The sequence below is a fragment of the Amblyraja radiata genome, chromosome 1 (genome assembly GCF_010909765.2).
Source record: "Amblyraja radiata isolate CabotCenter1 chromosome 1, sAmbRad1.1.pri, whole genome shotgun sequence".
NCBI classification, from domain to species: domain Eukaryota; kingdom Metazoa; phylum Chordata; class Chondrichthyes; order Rajiformes; family Rajidae; genus Amblyraja; species Amblyraja radiata.
The window spans coordinates 142,335,264-142,356,559 of NC_045956.1; the positions used below are offsets into that span (position 1 = coordinate 142,335,264).

At 42.9% G+C, this 21,296-nt stretch overlaps 1 protein-coding gene across 1 annotated transcript in view; it reads left to right on the forward strand.

Moving 5' to 3' along the window:
* The window catches only part of nol6 (nucleolar protein 6), an 88,951-nt gene that overhangs the window by 47,553 nt on the left and 20,102 nt on the right, over positions 1-21,296 (forward strand). The window contains exons 14-19 of the mRNA XM_033032152.1: positions 1-149; positions 3,902-3,977; positions 13,584-13,721; positions 16,113-16,230; positions 18,627-18,781; positions 19,341-19,504. Of these exons, the coding sequence (XP_032888043.1) occupies positions 1-149; positions 3,902-3,977; positions 13,584-13,721; positions 16,113-16,230; positions 18,627-18,781; positions 19,341-19,504 (800 nt within the window). The remainder of the gene's footprint in view (positions 150-3,901; positions 3,978-13,583; positions 13,722-16,112; positions 16,231-18,626; positions 18,782-19,340; positions 19,505-21,296) is intronic.

The following is a 21,296-nucleotide window of genomic DNA, read 5'->3' on the forward strand; positions in this document are numbered from 1 at the left end:
GCAGCAGAATTCAGGGAATTTTGGGGAGAGAATTCTGAGCTGAGACGGTTCCAGGATGGGTCCATTTGTGAGGCAGTCCTGTGGAAAGGCGGCAACATTTCCGACTGTCGACGTATTCCTGAGCAAATTATTAAATATCTTCTTCATCGGTAAGTGAATGGGAATATGTTTTCAAATGTAAGCTCAATAAAGGATGGTTAAGAAGGAACTGCAGATGCTGGAAAATTGAAGGTAGACAAAAATGCTGGAGAAACTCATCAGGTTTCGGGCCGAGACCCTTCTTCAGGAAGAAGAAAGGAAGAGGCGGAGACAGTGGGCTGTGGGAGAGCTGTGAAGGAGAGGGGAAAGAAGGAGAAAGCAGGGACTACCTGATACCACCCCACCAGCCGTCACATACAACAAATAATCCTCTGACATTTTTGCCACCTCCAACGTGATCCCACCACTGGCCACATCTTCCCATCTCCTCCCCTTTCGGCTTTCCGCAGAGACCGCTCCCTCCGTAACTCCCTGGTTAATTCGTCCCTTCCCACCCACACCACCCCCTCTCCAGGCACTTTCCCTTGCAACCGCAGGAAATGCTACACTTGTCGTTTTACCTCCCCCCTTGACTCCATTCAAGGACCCAAGCAGTCTTTCCAGGTGCGGCAGAGGTTCACCTGCACCTCCTCCAACCTCATCTATTGCATCTGCTGCTCTAGGTGTCAGCTGCTCTACATCGGTGAGACCAAGCGTAGGCTTGGCGATTGCTTCACCCAACACCTCTGCTCGGTTCGCAATAACCAACCTGATCTTCCGGTTCAACTCCCCCTCCCATTCCGAATCCGACCTTTCTGTCCTGGGCCTCCTCCATTGCCAGAGTGAGGCCCACCGTAAATTGGAGGAGCAGAACCTCATATTTGGTTTGGGTAGTTTCCACCCCAGCGGTATGAACATTGACATCTCCAATTTCAGGTAGTCTCTGCTTTCTCCATCTTTCACCTCACCTTCCCAGCTCTCCCACAGCCCACTGTCTCCACCTCTTCCTTTCTTCTTCCCGCCCCCCCCCCCCCCCACCCTCATCAGTCTGAAGAAGGGTCTCGACCCGAAACGTCGCCTGTTTCCTTCGCTCCATAGATGCTGCCTCACCCGCTGAGTTTCTCCAGCATTTTTGTCTGCCTTCAATAAAGGATGGGTAGTCTTTCATCTTTTCCCCATGTACTAAAGAATTGAAAAAACTGATTGAATTTGATTTAGATTTGTGAAATTGAGTCCACTTCTTCGTAGTTTTAAAGATGGACACAAAATACTGGGGTACCTCAGCAGTATAGGCAGCATCTCTGGACAAATGGATCAGACTGAAGAAGGGTCCCAACCCAAAATGTCACTTAACCATTTCTCCAGAGATGCCATATGTAGGAAGGAACTGCAAATGCTGGTTTACATCGAAGATAGACACAACATGCTGGAGTAACTCAGCAGGTCAGGCAGTATTTCTGGAGAAAAGGAATAGGTGACGTTTTGGGTCGAGACCCTTCTTCAAACTGAAACTCCTTTTCTCCAGAGATGCTGACTGACCTGCTGAGTTATGCCAACATTTTGTGTCTATCTTTGGTATAAACCAGCATCTGCAGTTCCTTCCTACACATGAAAGAAGCTGGTAACCATGGCAGATTTCACTTGGCTTGTACTTGCTTGTTGTCATCGCAGCACAAAGGTTTACAAATCCTGAGGGATCCACAAACACAACTTCAAAAGCCTGATGAAAGTCGGCAAGTGACGGCTGTGGGGAAAAATGTTGTTAAGTTACTCACTTTGATAAATAACATTCAAAATTCCCCTGGCATCACTGATATTTGGCCAACCCCCGACCACATTAAACGAACAATATACAAATAACAAATAATGAAAATATTCAGCGCCTTATTTAAAAAAGGAAAAATATGGTCAAAGGAGTGAAGGAGGGAAAGGACAAGTCTTTTAGAAAGGTATTTGCTATTGAATAGAGTGACTCTGTTATCTAATACCTCACAAAAAAAATATTTTCAACTGAAATTTGCATGACTCGAGAATTAAAGTCATGGGCAGTAAAGAGGTATTCGCTTATATAGATCACAAAGTCACGACCAGACTCATGGCTTTGCTCTTGAGTTTCAGTTATGCATCTATTTTGTGTCTATCTTTGGTATAAACCAGCATCTACAGTTCCTTTTTATTATATTTCTTCTAAGTATTGAACTGATTTCTTCTCTTGTGGTGGTATGAAAGATGAGGGATGTCAGTCCAAGAGCTCATAAAGGAGGATGTGAATGCAGGATTTATTTAGCAGGAAACGGGGGAGATAAGATGGAAGCCTTGAACTAGTTTGACAAAATCCGGCTTACGGCTCGTGAATAAACTTGATAATGGGGAAGTGAGCTTTGGTTTGCTAATGTTATTACTAATGAAGATACTAACTATCTAGTTAGTCCTTGCTGTCTCCTCCCCTTCCTCAGCCCTCGGGCTGTCTCCTCCCATCCCTCAGCCTTCGGGCTCCTCCTCCTTTTTCCTTTCTACTCCCCGCCCCCCCCCACCCCCCCCCCCCCCCACCCCCCATCAGTCTGAAGAAGGGTTTCGGCCCGAAACGTTGCCTATTTCCTTCGCTCCATAGATGCTGCTGCACCCGCTGAGTTTCTCCAGCATTTTTGTGTACCTACTAACTAGCGTTGACTGGAACTTATTTTTTCTGAACTGATCCTATTTTCTCCTTGTGTTTTTTGAATGTTGCACTTCCACATGTCCACCATTGGTCTCAAATAAACTTTTTTTATCTTCCATATCTGTTGCAATGAGGTGACCTTGCTTCTAATCTGGATTTGTTGAGTTACTCCAATATTTAAATATATATCCTACATGTCCTGATGTCTTCCTTGTTTCCTACTCCCCCATAAATGTTTAAGTGAAATAAACGCTTTGTAAATTAAACTGTAGTAATGAGATGGTTGAACAGTTTTCATCCTGTAATATGTATCACCCTTATTATTTTTCAATTAGTCATACAGCATGGAAACAGGCCCAATGTGCCCATGCCGACCAAGATGCCCCACCTATACTAGTCCCATCTGCTGCGTTTGCCCATATCCCTCTAAACCTTTCCAATGCCTGTCGAGATGCCTTTTAAATGGTGTTATAGTACCTGCCTCAACTACCTCCCCTGCAGCTTGTTCCATATGTCATAAGGAATAGGAGTAGAATTAAGCCATTCGGCCCATCAGGTCTACTCCGCCATTCAATCATTGCTGATCTATCCCTCCCTCCTAACCCAGTTCTCCTGCCTACTCCCCATAACCTCTGACACCTGTACTAATCAAGAATCTATCTATCTCTGCCATAAGAATATCCACTGACTCCGTCACTGAAAGTCACCCATTCCTTCTCTCCAGAGATGCTGTCTGTCCCGCTGAGTTACTCCAGCATTTTGTGTCTATCTTTGGTTTAAACCAGCATCTGCAGTTCCTTCATTCACTTCTCCCTGTGAAAACTTGAGCTTCCTGCATGTGCTCTGGATTCCTCCCACTTCCCAAAGATGTGTAGATTGGGAATTTGATTGGCAACTGTAAATTGCCCCTGGTAGAAAGGGAAGTGGTTCGAGAATGGAAGGAGTTGATGTGAATGTGGGGAGAAGGAAGTGGGATTCATGAGAGCTGTTGCATGGTGGTCGGCATGGACTCGATGAATCAAAGGACCTATTTACTTGCTCTGTGGTTCCATCGTTATGGCTTGTTCTGACTACATTTATCCATAATCCGTGGCAGAAGAAAGGAGCTAAAGGTTCACATGTTCTGCTGCACGCGATACATAGAAACTATAGACGGTACTGACGGAATTGTTTTATTTTCTCTCTCTCTCTCTCTCTCTCTCTCGCTCTCCTTCCTTCCTGAAGGCACATGGATCTCCCAAATACAACAGTGTGGTACGCTGGAGATTTACTGGACTCCGTCATCAAAGTAGACAAGGGGGTAAGGAGATTATTTGAAAGATGTTAATGAAGAAGCAACAAAAAAAAGCTGTTGAACGAACTCAGCCGGTCAAGCAGCAACTGTGGGTGGAAAGAAATGGTCGATGTTTCAGGTCAAAACCCTGCATCAGGATAGGATAGAGTTGTGAACTGTGTCGCAGCTAGTTTTTACCACCCACGAATGCTACTTGACCCGCTGCGTTCCTCTAGCAGATAGTTTATTGCTTCAAATTCCAGCAACTGGTGTCTCCACATTAATGAAGGAATTGTGTCACTGGGAGACGTCAACATTGTGATGATCCCAGAATTATCCTAATTATCTTAAAATGCTGCCTATTTTGGGAAAGTGTTGTGTATCTGTGAAATGATCAGCAGGGAATGGGGACAGTCAAATATTTGGTTTGGTTTAGTATTGTCACGTGTACAGAGGTACAGTGGAAATATTTTTTTTGTGTGGAATCCAGTCAAAGAAAAGACAGTGCATGAATACAATCAAGCCATCCACAGTGCACAGATGATGAATAAAGGATGCAACATTTAGTGCAGGATATAACATTGAGGTCCGATAAAGTCCAAGTAAAGATAGTTCAAAGGTCACCAATGAGGTCGATCGGAGGCCAGGACCGCACTCCAGCTGATGAGAGGGCCGTGCAGGTGCCTGATAACACCTGGGAAGAAACTGTTCCTGAATCTGGAGGTTGAACCCTGAGATTAGATGCTGATAATCCAGTAAAACTGAGCCAGATCCCAACACTGAGAATCGATTGTGGTTTCAGAAAATGTGATTTTAATGCTATTGAAATGTTCCCAAAGCCCAGGAGGTTCTCTGATCATTGCAGAGAAGTAAAATGGCCTCTTCCACAGCCTGTATTTGCTTGTGGAACTCCGCAATATCATTGAACCTGTGCTATCCTCCAATCATTTACCAAAGTGTCATTGTTGGATCAGTGGAATGCACATCACCACATTCCCAGGACAAGTCAGCATAGATCAGTGATTCCCAACCTGGGGCCATGGCAAATGTCAGGGGGGCCACAGACATTTTTTGGGATTTAAGGGGCCACAGGTTCAATGAAGGGGGCCACAGAGTTGCCTCCTAAATTTCAGTTCTAATAAATTTAAATCTATGTAGTTTAAATATTTTTGATGTTTGTGGAATAGAATAAAATAGAATATATGTGCAATTAATAGACACTGATATTTTTATGGAAGGTATTATAATATTGAAGTACTTTTTTTCTGCTAATAATGTCAGGGGGGGCCACAGAAAAATTATAAGATCCCAAGGGGGCCATGAGCTAAAAAGGTTGGCATGGATGATAAACTGACTTTGCTAGTCCTCAGGACAAATGAAAAGAGAGCCAAATGAGGTAGAATTTTTTAGAACACCCTATTTACCTTGCTCACATTGCCAGATAGGGTCATCATTATTAAGCATTTCTCCTATATTATCAGCTTCCATCTTCATAAAGATATTTTAATCCCACCTGCAACTGTTATTTATTCACCCTACCAAAGAGTTAAGTCGGCATGTGTTGAGGTACTCGGGTTGACCTTAAATTAATTTGCAAAGGTGATTGTAATGAAGGATGTGTTGGATTTGTTCAGCTATTTTCAAAATGCTTTTGAAAAATAAGTTGTGTACAAGTTGGAAGCAGCGGGAGTAGGCCACATGGCCCTTTGAACGTGCTTCACCGTTTAATAAGGTCATGACTGACCTGACTGTAACATCATTTTCACATTCTTGTCTACCCCGGCTACATTTCAACACATGAGAACGAGAGTTCCGAAGTGTCTCGATACTCAGAACAAATTTTAATCTCTTTCCATTCTAAAAGGGGAAGCCGTTTATTTTTACACAGTGACACCTGTTTCTATATTCTGCCAGAAGATGTACTCCCTCTACACCGAACTATCCAGCACAGGAACAGGCCTTTGGCCCATAATGGCTGTATCAAAGCCATGTCCATGTCTAACATGATGCCAAATTGAACTAGTCCCTTTCTGCCTGCACATGATCTACAGTGCCCTCCATCATGTTTGGGACAAAGACCCATCATTTATTTATTTGCCTTTGTACTCCACAATTTGAGATTTATAATAGAAAAAATTACATGTGGTTAAAGTGCACTTTGTCAGATTTTAATAAAGGCCATTTTTATATATTTTGGTTTCACCTGGTAGAAATTACAGCTGTGTTTATACATAGTCCCCCCATTTCATGGCACCATTCTATAAAAATCTGTTTCTATAAGATACCCTCTCATCCTTCTAAATTCCAGTCAATACAAGCCCAGTCTTTCTAATCTTTCCTCATATGGCAGTCCCGCCATCCCGGGGATTAACCTCGTGAACCTACGCTGCACTCCCTCAATAGCAAGGATGTCCTTCCTCAAATTAGGGGACCAAAACTGTACACAATACTTCAGATGTGGTCTCACCAGAGCCCTGTACAACTGCAGAAGGACCTCTTTACTCCTATACTCAAATCCTCTTGTTATGAAGACCAACATTCCATTAGCTTTCTTCACTGCCTGCAAGTGGGCAGCTGACCACCGTTGCAGCGGCCTCTGTAGTCCGTCCGTCTGTCTTTTTTTTTTTTTTTTTTGTCCCGTTGAATGTATAGTTTGTTGTGGTTTTTATATTGTTTTTAGCTGTGTATATGTGGGGGGCGGGAACTTTTAATCTCTTCCGTGTACGGGTGACCCGACCTTTTCCCTGTCGGGTCTCCGTTGTCGTTGGGGCCTATCACCGTGGAGTGGCCTCCAACCGGAACGACCTGGGGGCTCCAGTCGCAGAGTCTGCGGAGCCTGCGGACTTACCATCGTGGGGCTGGCCAGCTTCGGAGTGTGGAGAGCTGTGGTGACATGTGGCTGCGACCCGACTCCGGAGCTCGGAGGCTCCAGCTGCAGGTCCGGTGGACTGTGACATCGAGAGCTCGCGGGTCCCTGGTGGGAGACCGCTTTTCGGTGCTCCCGCAACGGCAACTTCCTCCGCCCGAGTTACGGGGTTGAAAATGACCCGGAGCGGGGCATAAAATGGCCCGGTGCAGCTTTAACGGCCGCGGGACTTGCCATCGCCCGCCGGGGGCTCCAACATTAAGACCCGGAGCGGTACCTTACATCGCCCAGAGCCGCCTTAACGGCCGCGGAGATTGCCATCGCCTGCCGGGGGCTTTAACATTGGGAGAAGAATGGAACATAGGGGAGAGACAAGACATTGCCTTCCATCACAGTGAGGAGGAGATTCACTGTGATGATGTTTGTGTAAATTGTGTTGGTTGTGTGTCTTGGTTCTTTTCTTGTTGTATGATTGCAGAAACCAAATTTCATTTGAGGTTCAAATGACAATAAATAATTGTATAATTGTACCTGCATGTTTACTTTCAGTGACTGGTGTTCAAGGACACCCAGGTCTTGTTGCATCTCCCCTTTTCCTAATCTGACACCATTCAGATAATAATCTGCTTACTTGTTCTTGCCGCCAAAGTGGATAACCTCACATTTATCCACATTATACTGCATCAGCCATGCATCTGCCCACTCACTCGACCTGTCCAAGTCACCCTGCAACCTCCTAGCATCCTCTTCGCAGTTCACACTGCCCCCCAGCTTTGTGTCAACTGCAAATTTGTTAGTGTTACCTTTAATCCCATCATCTAAATCATTCATATCTATATTGTAAGTAGTTGCGGCCCCAGCACCGAGCCTTGCGGCACTCCACTCACTGCTGCCTGCCATTCTGAGAGGGACCCGTTTATCCCTACTCTTTGTTTCCTGTCTGCCAACCAATTCTCTATCCATGTCAATACCCTACCCCCAATACCATCTACTCTAATTTTGCCCACTAATCTCCTGTGTGGGACCTTATCAAAGGCTTTCTGAAAGTCCAGATACACTACATCCACCGGCTCTCCTTCATCCATTTTACTTGTCACATCCTCAAAAAATCTCACACCATCCAGACAATAATCTGCCGTTCTTGTCACCAAAGTGGATAACTTCACATTTATCCCTATTTAACCGTCTCTTCACACTTTTCTAAACTCTAGCAGATGCAATCTGGGGCTATTAAACCTCTCCTAATTGCCAACTTGCCCATCTTTAGTAGTAGTTTAAGTAATCCTTTTCTGAACCACCTCCTATGAGTTGACCTGTTTCCTTCCATAGGGAAGCCAATACTGTATGCAGTCTGCTAGATAAGAACTCACCAGTGTCCTACATAACTGAAGTGTGTCCTCTCCTCTCCATCAACAACAGCATCTCTTAGCTTTCCCGATTGCCAATTAGCCTTTTGTTGGGCACCTGATCCCACTGGATCTCACGGTTCTGCAATTCTCACTATTTAAACACTGCTTGTTCGTAGTTTTTCTGCCAGGTTCAGATTTTCCTACATTATACTCAATTTGCCAGACCTTTGTCCAACCATCCTTGTAGTCTCCTTTATGTTTTCTTCACAATTTACTTTCTGATATATGTAATCTGCAAATTTAGCAGCTGTACTTTCAGTGTTTTGATTGTTGACAGAAATTGTAAGAAGTTGAGTCGGCAAGTTACATGTATAAAAGGACCCGTTTCTCTGTTTCATGTTAGCCAGCCAGTCTTCCATCATGCCGATACACTACCTCTAAAAACATGAGCATTTATTTTCCACAATAACATTTGTGGCACCCCATTAATGCCCTTTTGAAATCTACATGTAGACATCCACCTGTTCCCCTTTATCCACTGCACATGTTACTGCCCTAAACTGGTCAAACATGACGGCATTGGGGGTTCAGTATTGATGTGGATAGAGAACTGGCTGGCAAACAGGAAGCAAAGAGTAGGAGTAAACGGGTCCTTTTCACAATGGCAGGCAGTGACTAGTGGGGTACCACAAGGCTCAGTGCTGGGACCCCAGCTATTTACAATATATATTAATGATCTGGATGAGGGAATTGAAGGCAATATCTCCAAGTTTGCGGATGACACTAAGCTGGGGGGCAGTGTTAACTGTGAGGAGGATGCTAGGAGACTGCAAGGTGACTTGGATAGGCTGGGTGAGTGGGCAAATGTTTGGCAGATGCAGTATAATGTGGATAAATGTGAGGTTATCCATTTTGGTGGCAAAAACAGGAAAGCAGACTATTATCTAAATGGTGGCCGACTAGGAAAAGGGGAGATGCAGCGAGACCTGGGTGTCATGGTACACCAGTCATTGAAAGTAGGCATGCAGGTGCAGCAGGCAGTGAAGAAAGCGAATGGTATGTTAGCTTTCATAGCAAAAGGATTTGAGTATAGGAGCAGGGAGGTTCTACTGCAGTTGTACAGGGTCTTGGTGAGACCACACCTGGAGTATTGCGTACAGTTTTGGTCTCCAAATCTGAGGAAGGACATTATTGCCATAGAGGGAGTGTAGAGAAGGTTCACCAGACTGATTCCTGGGATGTCAGGACTGTCTTATGAAGAAAGAATGGATAGACTTGGTTTATACTCTCTAGAATTTAGGAGATTGAGAGGGGATCTTATAGAAACTTATAAAATTCTTAAGGGGTTGGACAGGCTAGATGCAGGAAGATTGCTCCCGATGTTGGGGAAGTCCAGGACAAGGGGTCACAGCTTAAGGATAAGGGGGAAATCATTTAAAACCGAGATGAGAAGAACTTTTTTCACACAGTGGTGAATCTCTGGAACTCTCTGCCACAGAGGGTAGTTGAGGCCAGTTCATTGGCTATATTTAAGAGGGAGTTAGATGTGACCCTTGTGGCTAAGGGGATCAGAGGGTATGGAGAGAAGGCAGGTACGGGATACTGAGTTGGATGATCAGCCATGATCATATTGAATGGCGGTGCAGGCTCGAAGGGCCGAATGACCTACTCCTGCACCTAATTTCTATGTTTCTATGACTCCACTTTCACAAACCATATTGAGTGCACCTTATTGAACTTTTCTAAATGCCCTGGTTTAATGTCTTTAATAATAGGTTCTAAGTTTCCGGATGATAAATGTTAAGCTAACTGGCCATTAGTTTCCTGCTTTCTGTCTTCCTCCCTTTTTGAATACAGGAATTGCTTTTGGTGTTTTTTTGGTGTGTCTTTCAATGTTTTTTTGCATGTGTTTCTCAGGAGATTTGACAGGATTGCACTAATTTGTCTGGTTTAAATGTCAATTGTCGATTATGCGGACTGGGATCTTAGAACCATTATGACACAAAAAAAGTCCAGTTTTTATGCTGGCTCTAAGTAGTGCAATCTCACAAGGCCATTGCCCTTCTCTTTCCCTATTACCATGAAGATTGCAAAGACTAGTGGGAAGCCAGAGGATTGGGAAGCTTTTAAAGAAAAACAGAAGGTAACTAAAAAGGCAATATGGGGAGAAAAGGTAAAATACAAAGGTAAGCTAGCTAATAATATAAAAGAGGATAGGAGGAGTTTCTTCAGTTATATAAAAAGTAAGAAAGAGACAAGAGTGGACGTTGGACTGCTGGAAAATAATGCAGGAGAAGTGATAGAGGAATAAAGAAATGGCAGAGGAGTTGAATACATTTTTTGTATCAGTCTTCACAGTGGAAGACACCAGCAATGTGCCTGAAATTCAAGCGTCAGGGGGTGGTAGTTAGTGGAGTGGCTATTACTAGGGAGAAGGTGCTTGGGAAACTGAAAGGGTTGAAGGAGGATTAGTCACCTGGACCAGATGGACTGCACCCTAGGGTTCTGGAAGAGGTGGCTTTAGATATTGTGGAGGCATTGATAGTGATATTTCAAGAATCACTAGAGTCAGGAGTGGTTCCAGATGATTGGAAGATTGCCAATATTACCCCGCTGCACAAGAAGGGAGCAACGCAGAATAGTGGGAACTATAGGCCGGGTAGTCTGACCAGTGGTTGGTAGGATTTTAGTCCCATTATAAAGGGTGAGGTTACGGAGTTCTTAGAAGTTCATGATAAAATAGGCCAAAGTCAGCACGGCTTTGTGAAGGAAAAATTTGTCTGACAATTTTGCTGGAAATCTTTGAAGAAATAAATAGCCGGACAGTCAGGAGATGTTGTATACCTAGATTTTCAGAAAGCCTTTGATTAGGTGCCACATGGGAGGCTGCTAAGGAAGATGAGAGCCCATGGTATCAAAGGGAAGATACTAGCATGGATATTAGGTCGTCTGGATGGTAGAAGGCAAAGAGTGGCAATAAAGGGGGCTTTTACTGGTTGGCTGCCAGTGACTAGTGGAGTTCCGCAGGGGTAGGTGCTGGGGCCGCTACTTTTCACTTTGTATATTAATGATTTGGATGAGGGGATTGAAGGCTTTGTGGCCAAGTTTGCAGATGATACAAAAATAGGTGGAGGGGCAGATGGTGTAGAGAAAGCAGGGACTCTGCTGAAGGACTTGGACAAGTTGGGAGAGTGGGCAGAGAAGTGGCAGCTGGAATATAGTGTAGCAAAGTGTGGAGCCATGCATTTTGATAGCAGGATTATTTTCTAAATGGGGAGATAATCCAGAAAGCGGAGGTGCAAAGGGACTTGGGAGTGCAGGTGCAGGATTCCCAAAAAGTTAATCTGTTAGTCAAATCGGTAGTAAAGAAAGAAAACGCAATGCTAGCATTTATTTCGAGAGGGCTTACATACAAAAACAACAGTGTAATGCTGAGGCTCTAAGGCGCTGGTCAGGCCGCATTTGGAATATTGTGAGTAATTTTGGGCACCATTTCTGAGGAAGGATGTGCTGGCTCTGGGGAGGGTCCAGAGTAGGTTTACAAGAATGATCCCAGGAATGAGTAGGTTAACATATGATGAGCGTTTAATGCACTGGGCTTGTACTCGCTGGAGTTTAGAAGAATGAGGGGGGACCTCATAGAAACATACTGAATAGTGAAAGGCTTGGATAGAGTGGATGTGAAGAGGATGTTTCCACTAGTGGGAGAGTAGGACTAGAGGTCGTAATCTCAGAATTAAAGGATATTCTTTTGGGAAGGAGATGAGGAGGAATTTCTTTAGTCGGAGGGTGGTGAATCTGTGGAATTCTTTGCCACAGAAGGCTGCGGAGGCCAAGTCAGTGGATATATTATGTCTGACCTCTGAAAGCAAGCACACCATGTTCCTTTTTTTTTATCATTCTATCTACATGCCCCAACACCACCACCTCCTTGATCTCAAATTGCCCTTGCATGTTAGTATTCTCCACTCTGTGGGCCAAAGGGCTTGTTTTCACGCTGTATCTCTAAACTAAACTATGTAAACTAAAAGGATGAGTATATCTTGTAAAGTTGCAATAAGTAAAATGACCTCTGGATGGCATTACAGAATAAGTGGGAATTACTGGTTGTAATGGCACAGGCTAGTTAAGCAACCCTGAAATGCCGTGATATAGTGGCAGAGATTAACCTTTTCAAATAGCTTACTGGAGTTGATAACAAGATTTTAATGGTATTCACCTGTTTAATGTACAGATACAGTGAAATCCAATTTTTACATAACAGTTCAGTAAAATTCTTCTTACAAATTCTTATAGAAACTTACAAAATTCTTAAGGGGTTGGACAGGCTAGATGCAGGAAGATTGTTCCCGATGTTAGGGAAGTCCAGGACAAGGGGTCACAGTTTAAGGATAAAGGGGAAATCCTTTAGGACCGAGATGAGAAAAACATTTTTCACACAGAGAATGGTGAATCTCTGGAATTCTCTGCCACAGAAGGTAGTGGAGGCCAGTTCATTGGCTATATTTAAGAGGGAGTTAGATTTGGCCCTTGTAGCTAAAGGGATCAGGGGGTATGGAGAGAAGGCAGGTACAGGATACTGAGTTGGATGATCAGCCATGATCCTATTGAATGGCGGTGCAGGCTCGAAGGGCCGAATGGCCTACTCCTGCACCTATTTTCTATGTTTCTATACTTGGGTACAAGAGTGTAAGAATAGTATGTTACTGAGGTAGTACGCAAGTGTTGCTACGTTTCAGCGCCATGTTGTGTCCTTCAAGTTCAAAGTTGTTAAAATGTTGGAGTCTTACCTTGGCCATCAAGACCTATAGTCCTGAAAGTGGCACTAGGTCGCCCTGGCCAGACGATGTTGTTCATGTCCTCCACTGCTGCTTCGGCGTTCCGTGCCACTGAAAGCCGCATCCAATCCGCATGCTCAGCCTCTTGGAGCAGCACCCACTAATTTAGTCTCAGGTCTCCACCAATGCAACATTCTGGACACTTCAACCCACGAACGTGGCTACTGCTCAGTCTCCTTGCCCTGGAAAGCTTAACGTAGTCCATCTCGGAACACCCAGAGTGTTTCCAAAGGCACTTTACCTATAGTCGAGACTAAAACTAAACCTATTTTTCTTTCCTATGGGAAAATTTAAATAGAATTCTGTGCCATTTCTAACTTCTCTAGAGTTTCACTTTGGCATGGTATCAGGTCTTGAAACTTGGCGTTGAGAAAACCTTGCAGCTGGCTTTGTATTTTCTCTATTACTGTAATTGGGTAGCGATTTTTCTGATGATTCTTCATTAAATAAAAAATGGTTCTCCAATTATTCTTGTAATAACTGCATGCTATCAGTAAGGACTAAGAACGAGTCACATTTTTCTTTCCAAGTCATAATGCCCTCAATAGAATTCACCTAATTTTAATCTTTTTATCCGCAGTCTGCAGGGTTTGAGGAGAGGAGCATCAATGTTGTGAAGTCATACGATGATCTGAGTCGAAAGCTTTGGAATCTCAATGGACTTCCTTTGAATGTCACAGCAGTCCAAGGGACGCACCCTGTGTTTCGATACACAGATGTAAGTTAATATTTGGCATGTCAGCTTTCTCGTGCATTACTAATAATGTATATTTATATGAGCCATTGAATAATAGGGGCTATGGAAGGCTATGGACAAAGTGTTGGTTAATGGGATTGGTATAGGTAGGTATTTGGTTCAATGGTACTTTATTGTCATATGTATGTAGATCCAGTGAAATTATTTTTGCTAAGCCAGCATCTGTAATTCCTTCTGTCTCCAGTGAAATTGTTTATTTTGCATACAATTCAGTAAAAACAACATACTATACACAAGCACAATCAGGAAGGATGTCAACAAAATAGAGAGAGTACAGAGGAGATTTACTAGAATGTTGCCTGGGTTTCAACAACTAAGTTACAGAGATAGGTTGAATAAGTTAGGTCTTTATTCTCTGGAGCGCAGAAGGTTAAGGGGGGACTTGATAGAGGTCTTTAAAATGATGAGAGGGATAGACAGAGTTGATGTGATCAAGCTTTTCCCTTTGAGAATAGGGAAGATTCAAACAAGAGGACATGACTTCAGAATTAAGGGACAGAAGTTTAGGGGTAACATGAGGGGGAACTTCTTTACTCAGAGAGTGGTACCGGTGTGGAATGAGCTTCCAGTGGAAGTGGTGGCGGCAGGTTCGTTGGTATCATTTAAAAATAAATTGGATAGGCATATGGATGAGAAGGGAATGGAGGGTTATGGTATGAGTGCAGGCAGGTGGGACTAAGGGAAAAAGTTGTTCGGCACGGACTTGTAGGGCCGAGATGGCCTGTTTCCGTGCTGTAATTGTTATATGGTTATATGGTTATATACATTAGTACAAAAGTGCAACGATTGTAGAATAAGAATAGTAGGCTTCATTGAGGTCGTACACAAAGAGTCACCATGTTTCCTGTGCGGAAGTTTCATGTTCTGAATAGAGTCTTGAAACATTTTTCTATTTCCTTCTTTTCTGACTGTTTCTATTTCTTCAACAAATTACCCACTGACTGTCACCAGACGGAATGGGTAAGAAGGAACTGCAGATGCTGGAAAAATCAAAAGTAGACAAAAAATGCTGGAGAAACTCAGCGGGTGAGGCAGCATCAATGGAGAGAAGGAGTAGGCAACGTTTCACGTCGAGTGCCTTCTTCATGAGTAGATACTTTCTCCTACTGTGGAAACAAGAAACTGCTGATGCTGGTTTACAAAAAAGGACGGGACAGGCAGCATTTCTGGGAAACATAGATAGTCAGGGCCTTCTTCAGACTGATTGTGGGGGGGGGGGTTGAGAGAAGGCAGCTTTGTGAGAGAAGGGGCAGCTCAAAGTTTCACACAAAAAAAACTTAGTTTTTAGGATCAAAATTACTATGTTTGGCTTTAATTGTTCACCTCCCTCCCCTCCCTGACCACTGTTCCTGTTGCCTGTCTGAAACCATCCTTTTTAATCTTTTGGGTGAGCTTCCAATAACATACTTGTACCATTATTTACCTGCATACTCATAACATTGCTCCTGCTTATCTGATAAGGGCCTGTCCCACTTGGGCGTCATTTGCGCGCCATTTACACGACATAATTTACGCGCATGGCGTGCATTATGCGCGCATGGTGCGTGGTGACGTAGGCAGTGACACGCGGTAGCACGCGGCACCCCAGGATTTTGGGATTCACCTGCGTGACGCGCAAATGACGCCAAAGTGGGACAGGCCCTTTAATACAATAACATCATCTTTGTTACCTCCATAATCTGGAGCTTCCTAACTTCTGCTACCATGCCCTAACTTGCACAGTCTTGTTCAATCATTACCTAATTGCCTGCTGTACTGAATTGGTGCTGAGTTTGACAAATACCTATTTCTAAAATAATTAAACTTGTTTTCAGATCTTGGCCTCACTTTCTTTCTCCCACTGGAACTTATCCAAGCCTACGTTGCTGACATATTTCCCATCTTGGCCTCTTGGCCATCCCCATAGCTGCCTTGGTCCTAAGCTCTGGAATTCCCCCTCTTTCACTGAGGCATGGTATTGCGCTGAAGTTTGATGTCAAATGCTGTTGTTAGTGCTTTTATCAAGCATCTTACATTGATTTTACTATATTTAGATGCTGTGTGAATGCAAGTTATTCCTGTGTTCACATTTATTTCTAATTGGCAAGACACCTTTTGTGTTGCCTTCACCACAAGTGTACCTGCGTGTGAGACCGCGGGGGTGGGAGGATGATTAGTGGGCGGGGGTGGTTGGAAGGAAATGAGAAATGACACAAACAATTGTTCTCAACAGATTAATTCCATTTCTTGGAATGATATATGCGCAGCATTTTCTTTAGCCTTAACTGGCATCTGAGGCACAGTGAAAGTTAAGCATGTGTGTGACTTCATAAGATTTTGTACTTTTGAAATTGTCATTTTCATATCTTACAGGTGTTCCCGCCGGAACCAGTGAAACCAGATTATTCCTATTATAAGAGGGATAAGGAGAATAAATGCTTGCTTCCTTCCGAGGACAAACCATGCCCTGTATATTTACCAGCGTTAAAAGGTAAAGAAGTGTGGAATAGTTGACTCTCTGTAATCTTCAACAATCATCTTTCATGATGCAATAAAAATTAAAAATGCTGGAAATAGAACATAGAACAGTAAAGCACAGAAACAGGCCTTTCCACTGCAATTTGAAGAAGAACATTCTTGCTATTGAGGGAGTGCATTAGAGGTTCACAAGGTTAATTCCTAGGATGACAGAACTGTCATATGTTGATAGAATGGAGCGACTGGGCTTGTATACTCTAAAATTTAGAAGGATCTTATTGAAACATATAAGACTATTAAGGGTTTGGAAATGCTATAGGCAGAAAAAACATGTTCCCGATGTTGGGGGTGTCCAGAACCAGGGGCCACAGTTTAAGAATAAGGGGTAAGCCATTTAGAACGGAGATGAGGAAAAACGTTTTGTCACAGAGGGTTGTGAATCTGTGGAATTCTCTGCCTCAGAAGGCAGTGGAGGCCAATTTTCTTTCAAGAGAGAGTTAGATAGAACTCTTAAAGATAACGGAGTCGAGGGATGTGGGGAGAATGCAGGAATGGGGTACTGATTGTGGATGATCAGCCATGATCACATTGAATGTGCTGGTTCGAAGGGCCGAATGGCCTACTCCTGCATCTATTGCCTATATATCTAATTTCTAATCCAAACATGATACCAAGTCAAACTAATCTCTTCTGCTTGCACGTGATCCATATCTCTCCATTCCCTCTTAAATGGCATTATTGTAATTGCCTCCAGCACCACCTCTGGCAGCACATGCCAGGAACTCACTACTCTGCGTTTAAATCAAAAACACTTGCTCTCACATCTCCTTTAAACCATGTCCCTCTCATCATAAAGCCATGCCCCTCGTCTTGGATGTTTCCACCCTGGGGGGAAAAAGGATTGTCCACCCTACGACTATGCCTCTCATAAGTTTATATAGCTTCATCCGATTTCCCCTCAACATCTGATGTTCCACAGAAAATAACCCGTTTGTCTATCCTCTTCATATAGCTAATAACCTCAAATCCAGGCAGCATTCTGGACTCTCTTCATCCTCTCCAAAGCCTCCACATCCATCCTGTAATGGTTTAGGTTTAGATTTAATATTGTCACATGTACCAAGGTGCAGCAAAAAGCTTTATTTTACATGCTATCCAAACAGATTGGAGATCTCAGCATTGTAGCGCATCAGGTCCGTAGACAAAGTCCAATGCCCTCATTGCAGATTCAGACAGTACCCTAGCTGATGGAAGGACCATTTAGAAATCTGATAACAGAGGAGAAGAAGCTGTCCCTGAGTCTAGTCAGGCACTCTTTCTGGCCTCTGTACCTTCAGCCAGACAGGAACAGGGAGAAGGAGGAATGACCAGGATGGGGCAAGTCTTTGATTAAGTTGGCTGCTTTTCAGAGGCAGCACGAAGTGTAGATGGAGGGAGAGATGGTTGTCTTGACACCATCTTGTGAAGTTCTTTATCTTCCTTCCCAAACAATGCAGTGATGCAAACAAACAGTATGTTGTCTATGGTGCAGCTGTTGGAAAGTCACTGTAGATGTGCCGAATTTCCTTTGTCTCCTCAGGAAATAGAGGTGTTGGTGTGTCTTCTTGAATGTGGTCAGTCCACGACTGATTGTTGGAAATATTAACGTCAAATAACCTGAAACTCTACACCATTTCCCCATGTCAATAACTCCTTCATCTTGCTGATATTGAGGAAGGGGTTATTCTCCTGTTACCAAGTCACTAAGTTCCAATCTCTTTCTTGTACTCCGTCTCATTGTTCGTGATACGGCCCACTACAGTGGTATCATCTACAAACTTGAAGCGGCCAGAACTGTACGTATTACTCCAAATGCGGCCCAACCAAAGTCTTATAGAGCTACAACATTATACTTTATACAAAGTTATTGAGTTAAACATAGAACTTGGTGATTAGGTGAAGAGGGTTGTGTGGCTGAGAGATCAGTGAGAATTTCCAGCAGGATGTCAGACCGATTATCCCTTTGACATTGGTCTTGATTATTGCTACTTCACATAGGGCAGTCTAGTAATATAAAATATCAGAAAATAACTACTGAGAAATCCTAAGAACATTAAACAGCATCACTGAAGCTGTGCGCTGGAGTTCTGGATGCAGTGCTACGGGCACTTACTCTATTGAATTCATGGCAGAATCATCCAGGGCAAAAAACATGGAGATCATGCCATTGGGATCATTAAACCATTGCGGACTGTCTCCTGGCCACTGCAAGTTTTTTTGTTGATGGCCAAATAATCCATGTTCTGCGTCTTTTTTCCTTGGTGTATTGCCATTAATGATTACCCAAAGTGGTTTTCTTGCAGGCACTGCTGCAGTGGTGAGTTGACTTTGAGTTTTGTAATAATGTGCAACATTTTATTTTGTCATTAGTGATCTGTCACATGGAAGGAAGTGGGAAATGGCCTCAGAATAAAGACGCTATTCAACGTATCAAAGCGGCGTTTCACATTCGACTGGGACATCTCCTGGACCAACAGCATGAACTGACATGCCAACCCTCGGCCACTTACGTAGATGTGTATAAGGTGTGTTAAATTACAGATGTTATAGACATGAGTCAAATTTGTTTCAAGTATTGGCATCACAATGTTAATATATCTAAACAAAACGATGTTGCTAATAAATGCTAGAAAACAAAATTATGGAGGCTTTTAAGCTTGTACGAGGCTTTTGAGTTGGGGGTGGTACATTGGCACAGCTGCCACCACTTTCTGCTGCCTTCTTCCTTCCTGGGCATTTGGGTTATCAAACCAAACCTTGTATTTGGCTTGATTGTATTCATGTATAATATTATTTGATATGATTGGATACATGCAAACACAAGTAAAACCTGTACATGTGGGAATAATAAATCTAAATCAAAATAGTTGTGTGTTGTTGAATGTTAAATAGTTGTATAAATAATGTAAATTATACCATCTGTAATCACTTCTACTCGGAAACATAGCTAAAGCTAATTTTAAATACATATATGTGAGACAAAATGTGTAGTGGTGTATTTGATGTATGTTAACTATCTTTGAAAATTTAATTTGTGATAATTTCCTTTCACAAGATGTTTAAAGTTCTCTCTGATTCTCCCAGGACGGTTTTGTTTTTCGAATTCAAGTTGCATATCATAGAGAACCTCAGATTCTGAAGGAAATGCAGACACCAGATGGAATGCTGAAATATCGGGATACTGAAGACTCCGTGCAGTTAGAATGGGAAACTGTTTATCTGCCTTACCTAACGAGCACATTGCATGGGTAATTAAAGTTCTGCTCGAGTATTACACGTGATTCATTGCTGGGCATAATTTATTTATCTTGAAGTTAATTTGCATTTTAGATAAGATTTTTCATTTTTGACGCCTTGGAGGCAGAGTTGAGGAATATGGGCAGGAAGTAGGAAATTGATGTGGTGAAAATTGGTGCATCTGCAATCTTACTGAATGGTGGAATAGGCTTGAGTGTCTGATTAGCCTACTCCTGCTCCTGTTTTTTTAAGCGCTGATGTAATTTATTTTATGAGAAGTCCATATGGTTTTCGTGCAGTCTTTTACTTGTGCTGGAATTTTGCCGCCCCAGCAATGTTTTTGTACAGACTGCATAAAACAAGGAACCATCAGCTGGTTTACAAATCAAAAGACACAATGTGCTGGAGTAACCCATGATTCTCCAGGGTCATGCAGCACCCTTGGAGAATATGGATGGGTGATATATGGGTTGTGATCCTTCTTCAGACCTTTTGTACACCTCCTTGGCATCATCTCCACTGCCATCACATCTTTTCTGGAATGCAGTGACCAGAACTATAAATAGTACTCATGTTCTTACCTAAGTAGCATAACCTCCCTTCCCTTACAATGTATATTTTGACTAAGGGAAGGTATCCCATATTTCCTTTAACACCCTATTAATTTTGCTGTAGGATTTGCAAATTATTCTAAGCCCTCAGTTCTTTCACATCATGCTTTCCTCTGCACTGCCAACCGTATGATCAGTTTGGTATCATCCGCCAAGTTCTTTATCTTATCCCATGCATTTAGGTCCAAATTATTCATGCATGTTTCTAAAGCAGGGAAATGTGTAGGAAGGAACTGCAGATGCTGGTTTACACTGAAGATAGACTCAAAATGCTGGAGTAACTCTGCGGGACAGGCAGCATCTCTGGAGAGAAGGAATGGATGACGTTTCAGGTCGAGACCCTTCTTCAAATGCTTCTTCAAATGCAGGGAACCAAGTACAGTCCTGTGGAACACCACTGCCTTCCAGTGACTCAAACATTGCTTCTTGCCTCAGATCTTATGATGCCATTCCTACACTCCTTTGGATCTCATGGGCTTTTAGCCTTTGTCTGACAAAAGATGTTGTCAAAAGGCTTGATAAAATCCACCAGCAATGAAGTGGTTTCAATAGTCTGATAACAGCAGAGAAGAAGCTGTTCCTGAATTTGGTGGAACATGCTTTCAAGCTGTTGTATCTTCTGCCCACGTGAGTGGGGAGCAGAGGGAATGATCGGAGTGTGAGTGGTCCTTGATTATGTTAGCCCCCTTTCCTGAGGCAGGGTGAAGTGCTGTGGAGTCGATTGGGGAGGAAGACGGGTGAGACTTCTTCAAAAGACCATCCTTGTGACTTCTTTCAAATGAAAAACTCAAGCAAGTTAGTTATCATCAGTTAATAAATCCATTAAGTTATTGTCCCTTACAATGGATTTTGATAATGTACTCTGCTGCTGTTATAATTGAGTTATCACTGCATCCTAATCAATAGTATAACATTAGCAGTCCTCTGGCACAGCTACTTTTGCTTGAATAGACTGAATGTTTCAACTCAGTGATTCTGTGTTTGGCTCCTGTGATTTATTTAATCTGGTGTTGCTAATTTATCCATTTCCAAGATAATAAGTTCCTTAACACTACCTTTTTTGCTATGTTTATTCAATGCAATATGATACACTACTTTGCTTTAACTACAACATTGACACCATACTTTTTTTGTGGAGACATTTGTAAAAGAGTTCTACAGATGTACTGAAGAAATGCACCCTATATTGGGA